The following is a 13,190-nucleotide window of genomic DNA, read 5'->3' on the forward strand; positions in this document are numbered from 1 at the left end:
TTATTCTTTAGAGTTTGTTTATTGAAAATTTAAAGCAGGAAGTAAAAAATAAAGATTTTTTTTACACAATTTCATTAAGTTCCATACTTTGACTAAAATATAGTATAAAACTATTTCTATGTCTATATACCAACAAATCAAACTTTCCAATTATTTTTTAAAAGGAGTAGCAATTTCCTTTTAAATAGTTACAAAGAACTATAAAACTCTTATTTAACTCTAGAAAGAATAAAACTCTTTCATCACACAAATGAAGATACATACTATAGTTGCAAATCTACACTCAGTTGCTTTAATATTAACATACATACAACGGTACTACCTTTACCAACTTTTTCATTTGGGCATCACAAAGATGAGTCTTCTGATGTTCTATAAGCAATATGTTTATACGAAAGTCAGAAGGTTAGTGAAAATTCAGCCTAAACAGTAATAAATGAAAATGGCATGGAAATCAAAGTTCTTAAATAGAACAGAAGGCCGGGCGCAGTGGCTCATGCCTGTAATCCCAGCACTTTGGGAGGCCGAGACGGGCAGATCACAAGGTCAGGAAATCGAGACCATCCTGACTAACACGGTGAAACCCCGTCTCTATTAAAAATACAAAAAAAATTAGCCAGACGTGGTGGCGGGCGCCTGTAGTCCCAGCTACTCAGGAGGCTGAGGCAGGAGTGAACCCGGGAGGCGGAGCTTGCTGTGAGCCGAGATTGCGCCACTGCACTCCAGCCTGGGTGACAGAACAAGACTCTGCCTCAAAAAAAAAAAAAAAAAAAAAAATAGGGACAGAAAAGTCCCGATGTCTCTTAAGCAGCAAGAGCACCTTCCCAGTCTAGTTTCAAGATGAACACCATTCTCCATTTATCCTTGTATTTCCAGGGCCCTGAAGATCAAAGAAAAAATAATATTAACCACTTAATTTTCTATTGCTTCATGTAAATAATTTTAAAACTCTACGTTTAAAAAAATCACATAAATTATCAAGGTCAAATGATAGATTAGAGTGATAAAATACACAAAGTTTAAAGTTAATAATATTCCTTTTTGCTAGGTGTAATGTTAGATCATAATAAAAGAGAAATTCAAACATGAATATAAAAAATTGTTAAGCAGTTGAGATTAAACAAAAATTTTTACCCGCTTATAGTTCACATTTCCTTTGCATAATCTCCATCAATTTCCAATTTTTTTTTTTTTTAAGAGATAGGGTCTCGCTCTGTTGCCCAGGCTGGAATACAGCAGCGCAATCATAGCTCACTGCAGACTTGAACTTCTGGGCTCAAGGGATCCTCCAGTCTGTGTCCAGGGTAGTTGGGATTACAGGCATGTGCCACCATGCTCAGCTAATTTTTAATTTTTTTGTAGAGACAGGGTCTCATTATATTGCCCAGGCTGGTCTCGAACTCCTGGCCTCAAGTGATCCTCTCACCTCAGCCTCCCAAAGTGCTGGGATTAGAGGCATAGGCCACTGTGCTCAGCCAAATTGCTAATTCTTAATTCTCAGCATTTATTAATAAATATCGCTAAATTCTTTTTTTTTTTTTTTGAGACGGAGTCTCGCTCTGTCGCCCAGGCTGGAGTGCAGTGGGGCGCTCTCGGCTCACTGCAAGCTTCGCCTCCCAGGTTCACGCCATTCTCCTGCCTCAGCCTCCTGAGTAGCTGGGACTACAGGCGCCTGCCACCACATCTGGCTAATTTTTTGTATTTTTTAGTACAGACGGGGTTTCACTGTGTTAGCCAGGATCTCCATCTCCTGACCTCGTGATCCACCCGCCTCGGTCTCCCAAAGTTCTGGGATTACAGGTGTGCTAAATTCTTTAAAAAAAAAATACACCCTTAAGAAATGTAAATATATAAAGTAAAAAATACACTTTAACAGCTTTGGAAAACTGCAATTCCTTTAAAAGTTAAATATATTCCTCACAATTCCACTTCTAGGTATATACCCATGAGAAATAAAAACAAATGTCTACACAAAAACTTATACACAAATGTACACAGCAGCATTACTCACAACAGCTGAAAAGTAGAAACAAGCCAAATGTCCATCAACTGATGAACAGATAAACAAAATGGTAGATCCACACAATGGAATATTATCTGGCCATGAAAAAGAATGCAGTACTGATACATGGCTACATGGATGAATCTTGAAAACACTACACTAACTGAAAGAACCCAGACACAAGAAGCCACATGTTATATGATTCCATTTACATAAAATGTCCAAAATAGACAAAGTAGATTAGTGGTGCCAAGGACTAAGGGGAAGAGGAAATGTAGGGGGTTGGAGGAATAAGGAGCGGCCTACAATGTGTACGAGCTTTATTTTGAAGGTGATGAAAATGTTCTAGATTTTTTAGTGGTGATAGTTGCACAAACTTGTGAATATACTTAAAAGCTACTGAATTCTTTACTTTAAAAAGGTGAATTTTACTTCCCATAATGTTATGTGGTAATATTTTATCTCAATAAAATTTTTAAGAAGTTTTCTCTCACCCTAGACATCCAATCTCATTCCTCAAAGACAAACACTGTTTATAATTTCTTTATATTCTTTCAAAGATTGTTAGGCATATAATTAGCATATAAATACACTGCATTTGGGGTGTTTCTAGTCTACAGTTTTTTTAAACAACGCCACATCAAACATCTTCGGTTACAAAATTTCAGTTAGATAGGAGGAATAAATTGAGGAGATCTAATGTACAACATGGTGACTGTTATTAATAACAATACTGTGTGATCTTGAAAAAAACTAAGAGAGTAGATTTTAAGTGTTCTCACTACAAAAATGACAACTATGTGAGGTTCTAATGTTAACTGGCTTGATTTGGCCATTCCACATGCGTATATATTTCAAAACATCATGCTGGAAATGATAAATATATACAATTCATCTGTCAATTTAAAAATTAAATAAATAGGCCAGAAGCAGTCGCTCATGCCTGTAATCCCAGCACTTTGGGAGGCCAAGGTGGGCAGATCACCTGAGGTCAGGAGTTCAAGACCAGCCTGGCCATCATGGTGAAACCTCGTCTCTACTAAAAATACAAAAATTAGCCGGGTGCGGTGGCAGGTTCCTGTAATCCCAGCTACTCAGGAGGCTGAGACAGGAGAATCACTTGAACCTAGGAAGTGACGGTTGCAGTGAGCCGAGACCACGCCACTGCACTCCAGCTTGGGGGACAGAGTGAGACTCCATCTCAAAACTAAATAAATAAATTAATTAATTAATAGATCCCTACATACATGAGTTTATCTGTAAGACAAATTCTATTAATAATAAGTGAAACTGCTAAATCAGGGCAGGTGCAGTAGCTCATGCCTGTAATCCAAGCACTTTGGAAGGCCGAGGCAGGAGGACCACTTTAAGCCAGGAGTTTAAGACCAGCCTGGACAACAAAGTAAGACCCTGTCTCTACAGAAAAATAAAAAGATCAATTGGGTATGACGGCATGCACCTGTAGTCCCAGCTGAAACAGGACTGCTTGAGCGCAGGAGTTTGAGGCTGCAGTGAGCTATGATTGTGCCACTGCACTTTAGCCTGTAAGAGAATTAGACTTAATCTCTAGAAAAAGAAAAAAGAAATCACCGAGTCAGAGAAAATTTGTATTTTTAATTTTGATTTTGTCAAACTGCCCCCACAGAGGTTACATATACACTTTCCTCAGTGGTAAATGAAATGTTTTGCCAGTATTGTGTACTACCAGCTTTTGCTCTTTGCCAGTCTAATAAAAAATAGTATTTTACATTTCTTTAATTTTAAGTAAGCATTTTTGTGTCTCTAAGTATTTTTCTGTGAACTACCTATTATTGTCCTTTGTCTGTTTTCTATTGCTAGTGTTTAAAAATACTTTAGGCCAGTTGCGGTGGCTCATGTCTGTAATCCCAACACTTTGGGAAGCCGAGGTGGGCAGATGTTCAGTTCAGGAGTTCAAGACCAGCCCAGCCAACATGGTGAAACTACGTTTCTACTAAACATACAAAAATTAGCTGGGCACAGTGGTGTGTGCCTGTAATCCCAGATACTTGGGAGGCTGAGGCAGGAGAATTGCTTGAACCTGGGGGGCGGAGCTTGCAATGAACTGAGATTGTGCCACTGCGACTTCAGCCTAGGTGACAGAGTGAGACTCTGCCTCAAAAAAAAAAAAAAACAAAAAAAACCTTTAACACAGTATACTAATCTCTATTAAAAAAGAATACCATATGTTTGGGGCTGGGCATGTGGTTTATGCCTGTAATCCCATCACTTTGGGAGGCCAAGGCGAGTGGATCACCTGAGGTCAAGAGTTCGAGACCAGCCTGGACAACATGGTGAAACCCGGCCTCTACTAAAAGTACAAAAATTAGCCAGCTGTGGTGGTGCATGCCTGTTTTCCCAGCTACTCTGGAGACTGAGGTGCGAGAATCACTTGAACCCAGGAGACAGAGGCTGCAGTGAGCTGAGATGGCGCCACTGCACTCCAGCCTGGGCGACAGAGAGAGACTCAGTCTCAAAAAAAAAAAAAGAATACCATATGTCTGGATTAAATAACTTCCAGTAAATTTGTTTGCATGCATATTCTCTCCTATTTAATCCATGATCTTCTAGTGTTCAGTAATCAAATCTTCATTTGGATTAATTCTGGTAATTTATTACTGCTCATATGTGTAATTAGCAAAGATCAGCTAATTTGTAAATTAGCTTTTGTGAGGGGAATGGAAAAGAGGAAAGGTGTTAGGGAGAATAAAACTTAAAACTATGTATGGGGGAATGTAGTATCTTTGGACAGCACAACTTGTGCCAGGCAAAAAGCAAAATAAGACAAAATTTGGCCATTATATTGGCCCCAAATTCTATAGGCTCCATCTGAATATTTTGGTTGGTTTTCTCACTATAAAATATGGTAAATATGGGTACGTAAAGGTCTGTGTATGCTGGTAGGAGTGGTAGAAAAAATTTGGGCATGTTTAGTATATAATATTTTGTGCCTTTTTTTTAATGCTTGAAAGATTTCCCCAAATGAATGTGTTTTAACTGGTATAAATGCCTACCAGTGTTTGCATGTAAGATCCTTATCCAGCTGCTTGTTTGGAGCCTGCTGCAGGGGGTACAAGGCTGTCCAGCTGTTGGAGATGTCCTGTATTAATCAACCATTCATAAAACTTGTTCTCTACCAGTACCTGGAACTGCTTCCTTTGATCCCTAAAATTGCAATTGAGAGTAAAAAGAATGTAAGAACATGAATTCATATAAATTTTACTCTAAGCAATTATACAATACTTTAATAGGATAATGTTAAATGATTAATTATTTCTTGTTATCCTTTTGTTCTCACTGTTCAGAGTACACTGGACACCCCCATCCCACAAAGGATTGATCAGATACAATGTCCTCTTTCTAAATACTTATTCATTGTCAGATATTTACCAAGGACCAAGTGAACACTGGGTAGTGTTCTGACTGATGGGGATAAATGTATAGAGAAGAGACAAGGCCCCTGTCGAAGCAGGATAACACTTCACGACTCCAGAGGGCACCATTCACATTGTTATCTATGTAATCCATGCTCCTGAGGACTATATATTCTAGTAGGAAAGATAGGTAAAAATAAAATAAATAGGCTGGGCATGGTGACTCACGCCTGTAATCCCAGCACTTTGGGAGGCCAACGGGGGTGGATCGCTTGAGGCCAGGAGTTCGAGACCAATGTGGCTAACATGGTGAAACCCTGTCTCTACAAAAAATATAAAAATTAGCCAGGCATGGTAGCACATGTTTGTAAGTCCCAGCTACTCGGGAGGCTGAGGCAGGAAAATCACTTGAACCCAGGAGGTGGAGGCTGCAGTAAGCTAAGATCACACCACTGCACTCCAGCCTGGGCAATAGAGCAAGAAGCTGTCTCAAAATAAATACAATACAATAAAAATGTAATATAAAGTTAAGTAGTTCTAGGTGCCATGGAGAAAAATAGAGCAGGGTAAAGGAATAGCAATTCTGGAAAATGGACAGAGATGGCCTACCTAAGATAACATTTGAGCTTAGGTCTAAATGAAATGATGGACTAAAGAGCTTCTGCACAGCAAAAGAAAATACCATCAGAGTGAACAGGCAACCTACAGAATGGGAGAAAATTTTTGCAACCTACTCATCTGACAAAGGGCTAATATCTAGAATCTACAATGAACTCAAACAAATTTACAAGAAAAAAACAAACAACCCCATCAAAAAGTGGGCGAAGGATATAAACAGACACTTCTCAAAAGAAGACATTTATGCAGCCAAAAAACACATGAAAAAATGCTCATCATCACTGGCCATCAGAGAAATGCAAATCAAAACCACAATGAGATACCATCTCACACCAGTTAGGATGGCCATCATTACAAAGTCAGGAAACAACAGGTGCTGGAGAGAATGTGGAGAAATAGGAACACTTTTACACTGTTGATGGGACTGTAAACTAGTTCAACCATTGTGGAAGTCAGTGTGGCGATTCCTCAGGGATCTAGAACTAGAAATACCATTTGACCCAGCCATCCCATTACTGAGTATATACCCAAAGGATTATAAATCATGCTGCTATAAAGACACATGCACACGTATGTTTATTGCGGCACTATTCACAATAGCAAAGACTTGGAACCAACCCAAATGTCCAACAACGATAGACTGGATTAAGAAAATGTGGCACATATACACCATGGAATACTATGCAGCCATAAAAAATGATGAGTTCATGTCCTTTGTAGGGACATGGATGAAGCTGGAAACCATCATTCTCAGCAAACTATCGCCAAAGACAAAAAACCAAACACCGCATGTTCTCACTCGTAGGTGGGAATTGAACAATGAGAACACATGGACACAGGAAGGGGAACATCACACACTGAGGACTATTGTGGGGTGGGGGCGGGGAGGGATAGCATTAGGAGATATACCTAATGCTAAATGACAAGTTAATGGGTGCAGCACACCAACATGGCACATGTATACATATGTAACAAACCTGCAGGTTGTGCACATGTACCCTAAAACTTAAAGTATAATAATAATAAAACTAAAAAAAAAAGTAACAACAATATCATCATCATACCTAATCAATTAACAATAATTCCTTGGCATCATGTAAGAGTCAGTCCATAATTAATTTCCTTAATTGCTTTCAAAATACCTTTTCTTCATGCTGTTTTTTCACAACAAATTATAAGCATGTATTTTAATAAGATGACTGACTGTGTTCCTGTGATTCCAGAAAACAGTAATGATACAGAGATCTCCAGTCTCAACAACTAATGGTTGTTTGCAAACATTAAACCATTATGCAAAGTACGATGTAATGTGCTTAGATGTGTGAATTTCATAGTTCATCAATTAAAAGAAAAAAATCGGCAAAAAAAAAAAAAAATGATGGAATAAGCAGAACGAGTATTGGAGAGGAATATACCAGGCAGAAGAGACCAAAAAAAGTACAAAGGTTCTAAAGTGAGAGCATATTTCACATGTTCATGACAAGAAAGAGAAGAGTAGCTCCTGACAGCCAGGAGCTAGCCTAGCACTGTCAGCTAGGCCTTAATGTAGGATCTGGACTTGCTATTATATTCTTTTGTTGAACATAAACAATACCTTAAACCACCAACATTAGACAAAGCCACTCTGGGATGATGATAGAGCAAAGAAAGAACAAGATCACTCCGTAATCGTATCTCAGTTCAGAAACCCCCACACCAACCTCCAAAAAAATGTTGTGACCCAAACGATAAAATCACCAAACATTCCTTTCCTGGAGTAGTGGCTGCTACTTCTTTACAATTATAGTCTTAGCTCTTCCTTCCTTCCTCCTGCCTTAGATATAAAAATTATTAAACCGCCAAATCACAGATTACTGTCACTTCCAGATAGTCCTGCTTCCTAGAACTCTCCCCCAAATCATTAACACAAGCCAAAATCCAATGATAAGTTCCTTTTAACACCTGTTTACTAGAGTTGAAACACAGTTTTCCATGTTCCCCAACCTTTTACTGAGATGAAACACACTTCTCTCCCTCCTTGCCATAAGTCAACACAATCCACCTTTGTTCTATAGATGTGTTCCTGGTGGTCTTTGGTCAGAGGGCAGTGATTAAGTAATAGAAAGATGACTGCTGTATGCTGGAAAGGAGTAAATGAGGAAAAGAATGGCAGAAATTGAGGAAGAGAGAGCCTGGTAAGTATGGTAAAGGCTTTGGATTTTATTCTAAGTATGACGGGAGGCCATTCGAGGGGTCAGAGCAGGGAAATGACATGATGTAATCACTGTTAAAAGGATCACACTGGCAATTTGTTTCAAACTGATTTCTGTCTTCCTATATTCCCAAAGTTAAACTGACTACTTTCATTGTTTCTGGGATCACTGTGGATCTCACCACTTGAAAACACTGACTCAGAGTCAGCATTTATTAAGTGCTTACATCCCACAGTCTGCACATGTACATGTATAAGCTTTTCACATGTAAGAGAATCTAAGCACTTAATCGTTTCTTGGCCTTTTGGCTGAGATCAAGTGTAGAGAATCTAACCATTTAAATACTAGAACCATTCAAACAACAGAATTGCTTTAAAAGAATGTTTTTTCTTAATCATCCATTTTTATAACACATTATTGTATTATTGTACAGTATGATATGGTATGACAATATTTGAAAGAAAACAATGAAGACACTAGAGGCATTTAAGAACCTCTGGTTACTGAGACGCCAGAACAGATTAAAAAAAGAACCTCTGGAACCAGGCTGACTAGGTGTGAATCCTGGCTCCTGTGTGACTTTGGGTAAAGTACTTAATTCCTCAGTTCTTCGGTTTCCTCACCTGTAATAAGGTGTTATTACAAAGAATAAATGAGATAGTACATAGAAGGTGCCTAGAATGGTACTGGATTATGTGGCATACTCTATGTATGATTTTTTAAATTCATGTAAGTTTTATATTTGCTAACTAAACTTTAGCTTCCTAAGAAAAGGGTGTCTAATACTGGATATTTACCCACTCCCATCCCCAACCTAACACTGTTTGAAATACTAATTTGAAATCCAAACCTTAATTTAAAAACACATTACTTTTTTTTTTTTTTTTTTTTTTTTGAGACGGAGTTTCACTCTTGTTGCCCAGGCTGGAGTGCAATGGTGCGATCTTGGTTTACTGCAACCTCCACCTCCCAGGTTCAAGCAATTCTCCTGCCTCAGCCTCCCACGTAGATGGAATTACAGGCACACGCCACCACACCCAGCTAATTTTTGTATTTTTAGTTGAGACAGGGTTTCACCATGTTGGCTAGGCTGGTCTCAAACTCCTGACCTCAGGTGATCCACCCGCCTCGGCCTCCCAAAGTGCTGGGTTTATAGGTGTGAGCCACCGTGCCCAGCCTTACATTTTTTATTCCTTTAGCACAGCTGTAAAAATGTGCAGACTAATTTGTTTCTCCATGGAGTTTCACAAAAAACACAAACTGTTACTTGTAGAAAATACTCACTTTGTCAAATGAGCCTCCTTCACAGTTTTCTGCCAGATCTGTATCTTCTGTTCTCTTTGACCCAGTGCTTTCTGATATACAGATGGAAGACCCCCGGGTATCTCTGTTGTGTCCCCTTCCATTTCAAAGGGAATAATAAATACATAGAATTCACGAGGTGGTAAAAGCCGGAAGACACTTGTGTCGCTGTTCTCTTTGCACACAACCATTGGATTATCCCAATAGTTAGGCACTGTAGCAAGGCCAGTCCTGGCCATATGGTCCTCTAGCATTGGGTAATGGGTATGAAAAGGGGCAAAAGTTACTGTCTGGTTCCCAGAGAGAATAAGTGGGCGCGTAGGCGTCAGAATGTGAAAGATGCAACCTGTTGTAGAAGAGATGGACAAACGATGGCAAACAGCAATGACTTTAACATTGTCACAACTGTGGAGGTGAAGTGTAGTCCCTACAGGGCCCAAGACAAAGATGCTGTTCCTGCACTTCTCAATTGTCACAGATCTGAAAAAAAGGAAAAAAATGAGGTAAATTCTTCTGAATAAGATTTTAAAAATTTGACTAAAATATTATTATCTGATGGCAAAAAAAGAATCAGTCACAGTCCAAAGAAAATGTCGGAACATCAGAACACCACAAACACTGTGCTTACCGTAAGGGAGAGAGCAGATATATAAAAGATTCGTTGCAACGATGAATCTTTACATGTGCCCCCACCAGAGTATCTGAGCTCTTAGCCAGTGTCTGCTTGTAAACCTGGCTCATCACCACCAGTCGGTGCATCCTAGGGGCCACATGAGTATTACAAGCAATCTTAGCTCTTTTGGTGGTCCCTTCAACTATTTAAGAAAGCATATAAATAGATGAGACAGTATCAAATCAAAGAAAAACAAACAAACATATGAGGTTACACATGTCTACATGTCTCAAATTAGATACCACATGTAGGGAAAAAAATGTTAGATCTGGGCTTTGGATAGAGGTATTTGCTATACTATTCTCTATTCCTTTCTGTATGTTTGGAATTTTCATTTTTGTTGTAAAAAAATTTTTAAACCTATAATGCATTTAAGATTGCCTATAGGTCTAGGATACTTTTTCGTGTCTACCCTTCAAGTTAAGGTCTATGACTAAGGTCATATGGCTAGTAAGTGGCAGAGCTGTCCTAACTCAAATATCTTCTCCTCCAAGATGCTTTACTTTATCATCCCAAACATAATTCACCTCTCTAAATTACCATAATATTAATTCTGTACCCTTCCTAACTTACCACATTATCCCATTAATCCTATTTGAGCTCGTGCCTTTTTTTCTTCTTTTTTATGAGACGGAGTCTCACTCTGTCGCTCAAGCTGGAGTGCAGTGGTGCAATCTCAGCTCACTGTAACCTCCACCTCCCAGGTTCAAGAGATTCTCCTGCCTCAGCGTCCTGAGGAGCTGAGATTACCAGTGCACACCACCATGCCCGGCTAATTTTTGTATTTTTAGTAGAGCTGAGGTTTCTCCATGTTGGCCAGGCTGGTCTCAAACTCCTGACCTTCCGCCCACCTCAGCCTCCCAAATTGCTGGGATTACAGGCATGAGCCACCACGCCCAGCCTGAGTTCATGTCTTTACTCCTAAGATCATTACTACCTGAGAGCACATCTTCCTATCACACACAGTGTGTTGCACAAACTGACACTCAAAAAATATGTGCAGGTTCCCCTTCTTTTTTTTTTTTTTTTTTTTTTTTTTCCCGAGACGGAGTCTTTCTCTGTCCCCCAGGCTGGGGTGCAGTGGCGCGATCTCGGCTCACTGCAAGCTCCGCCTCCTGGGTTCATGCCATTCTCCTGCCTCAGCCTCCGGCGTAGCTGGGACTACAGGCGCCCGCCACCACGCCCGGCTAATTTTTTGTATTTTTAGTAGAGACGGGGTTTCACTGTGTTAGCCAGGATGGTCTCGATCTCCTGACCTCGTGATCCACCCGCCTCGGCCTCCCAAAGTGCTGGGATTACAGGCTTGAGCCACCGCGCCCGGCCCAGGTTCCCCTTCTAACACAGTCACACCATTACGTGACTGCCTTCTCAGACTGTACTTCCCTGCAAGCCACTGGGACACCCTTGTAAACAATACTGGTGAAATGCTGGGAGGTCACATGAGTATGCTATTATTCTTCTTTTAAAACATTTCTTGTTTATTTTTATTACATACGTTTACTTTTATTACATAGGTACCAGGTATATAATTATGATTATTTAGAAAAATAACAGTAAAAGAAGATAAAAATAATTTGTAATCCTACTATCACTTTTAATATTTTAGTATAATCCTTGAGAGAAAAGGTCATGCACAAAAGACAGATGTTCCTTTTTCTCTTTTATAGGAGCAGTATTTTTTAGGTCTTCCAGAGAAGACACATGATCCCTAATATATGAGAAAACACCAGGTTCCTTGTCATTCAATTTAATGTAGATTAAAATATTAAAAAATACCTTGATGAGCCCAAGCCAATTTCTTTCCAGACTTGAGGCAAGCTGATGTACCAAATGGATTCCCAGTCAAACAGGACCTCAACCAGGTTTCCAGTTTGTAGAAAGCGAAAGTCTTAGAGATCTTTGAGAAGCCACTATTTGCATGCAGTGGTTGCCACAGTGCAAGTTCATGAAGTGGATAGATCTTCCTGGCTCTACTTATTGTACCTTCAATAAGGAAGCTGAGTGCCACAACAGCTTCTCGAGACACTAGACTACTATGGGTTGAATGAAATGATGCAGTGAGTTGTTCTGGATCTAAAAGCAGTTCGAGGAGATCAGACAGATGATCATAGACAAAAGCTTGGTGACTGTAATCATTCCAGTTCTAAAAAAAAAAAGTTAAAAGAAAGTACTCTTAATAAAGAGATTCTACAAGATCTAAAATTTCTATATTTTAATTATTTTGTATTTATACTCTGCCTCATCCCCCAAAAGGAATTAGGTAGTTATATAAACCTTATAAAGGTGATCCGCCTGCCTTGGCCTCAGAATTTCTAATCCCTTATAACTCTAGTTCATTCATGAGCATGATGGCTGTTCCAGTCCCAATGTCAAATGGGTTTTCAGTTCAAACACCTATCACCAATGCATAATTTCTTCCTGGGGGAACTGACTGGCCCAGGTCGTCACTTTAAATCTGGCCAATTTCAAATGTATAGCAATAAATGGGCCACTCAAGTGTCCACCCCTGGTCCAATCAGTTATTGGGAGAGGTCATGCTGTAGTATAAACCAAAGTCACCATTTACTGGTGCTTACTATGCAACAAGTCCCATGCTAATATATTACTGAAGTCTCATAGCCATTCAGAAATATGCATTATTATCCTCACTTAGAGAAGGGAAGCCAAGGCCTAGAGAAGTTAACTGAGTTGACTAAAATTATATGACTAAATGATATTAAATGATAGAGGCAGAAATGAATGGAGGCTACCTTGGCTCAAAACACCATCTCCTAACAGTGCCCATTCTGAAGGAACTACATGTGGACAGAGAGGTAGTGACTGGTATCTCTAACACATCTGGGCTTGAACATTCTGAATTTAAGCTATAGCTAGGGCATCTATATAAAGTGGTAAGTATAAAGCAAGAGCTCTGGGAAGGAGACGAAGTTGGGAGTCACTGAGATATATGAAGTCATAGGAATATAAAGAATTATCTTGAATGAATAAGTTAAGAGGTAAGAGAAAATTGT

The 13,190-nt window shown here is 39.4% G+C and overlaps 1 protein-coding gene across 2 annotated transcripts in view; it reads right to left on the reverse strand.

Moving 5' to 3' along the window:
* The window catches only part of TBCCD1 (TBCC domain containing 1), a 26,023-nt gene continuing 12,833 nt past the window's right edge, over positions 1–13,190 (reverse strand). For both annotated transcript variants that reach the window (XM_063620469.1, XM_063620468.1), the window contains exons 4-8: positions 11,956–12,322; positions 10,135–10,321; positions 9,489–9,986; positions 5,035–5,185; positions 1–880 (exon numbers count right to left, since the gene is read on the reverse strand). In XM_063620469.1, coding sequence (XP_063476539.1) covers positions 5,056–5,185; positions 9,489–9,986; positions 10,135–10,321; positions 11,956–12,322 — 1,182 coding nt within the window. In that variant the 3' untranslated portion in view covers positions 1–880; positions 5,035–5,055. The remainder of the gene's footprint in view (positions 881–5,034; positions 5,186–9,488; positions 9,987–10,134; positions 10,322–11,955; positions 12,323–13,190) is intronic.

This window comes from Symphalangus syndactylus, chromosome 17 (assembly GCF_028878055.3).
Source record: "Symphalangus syndactylus isolate Jambi chromosome 17, NHGRI_mSymSyn1-v2.1_pri, whole genome shotgun sequence".
Lineage (NCBI taxonomy): Eukaryota > Metazoa > Chordata > Mammalia > Primates > Hylobatidae > Symphalangus > Symphalangus syndactylus.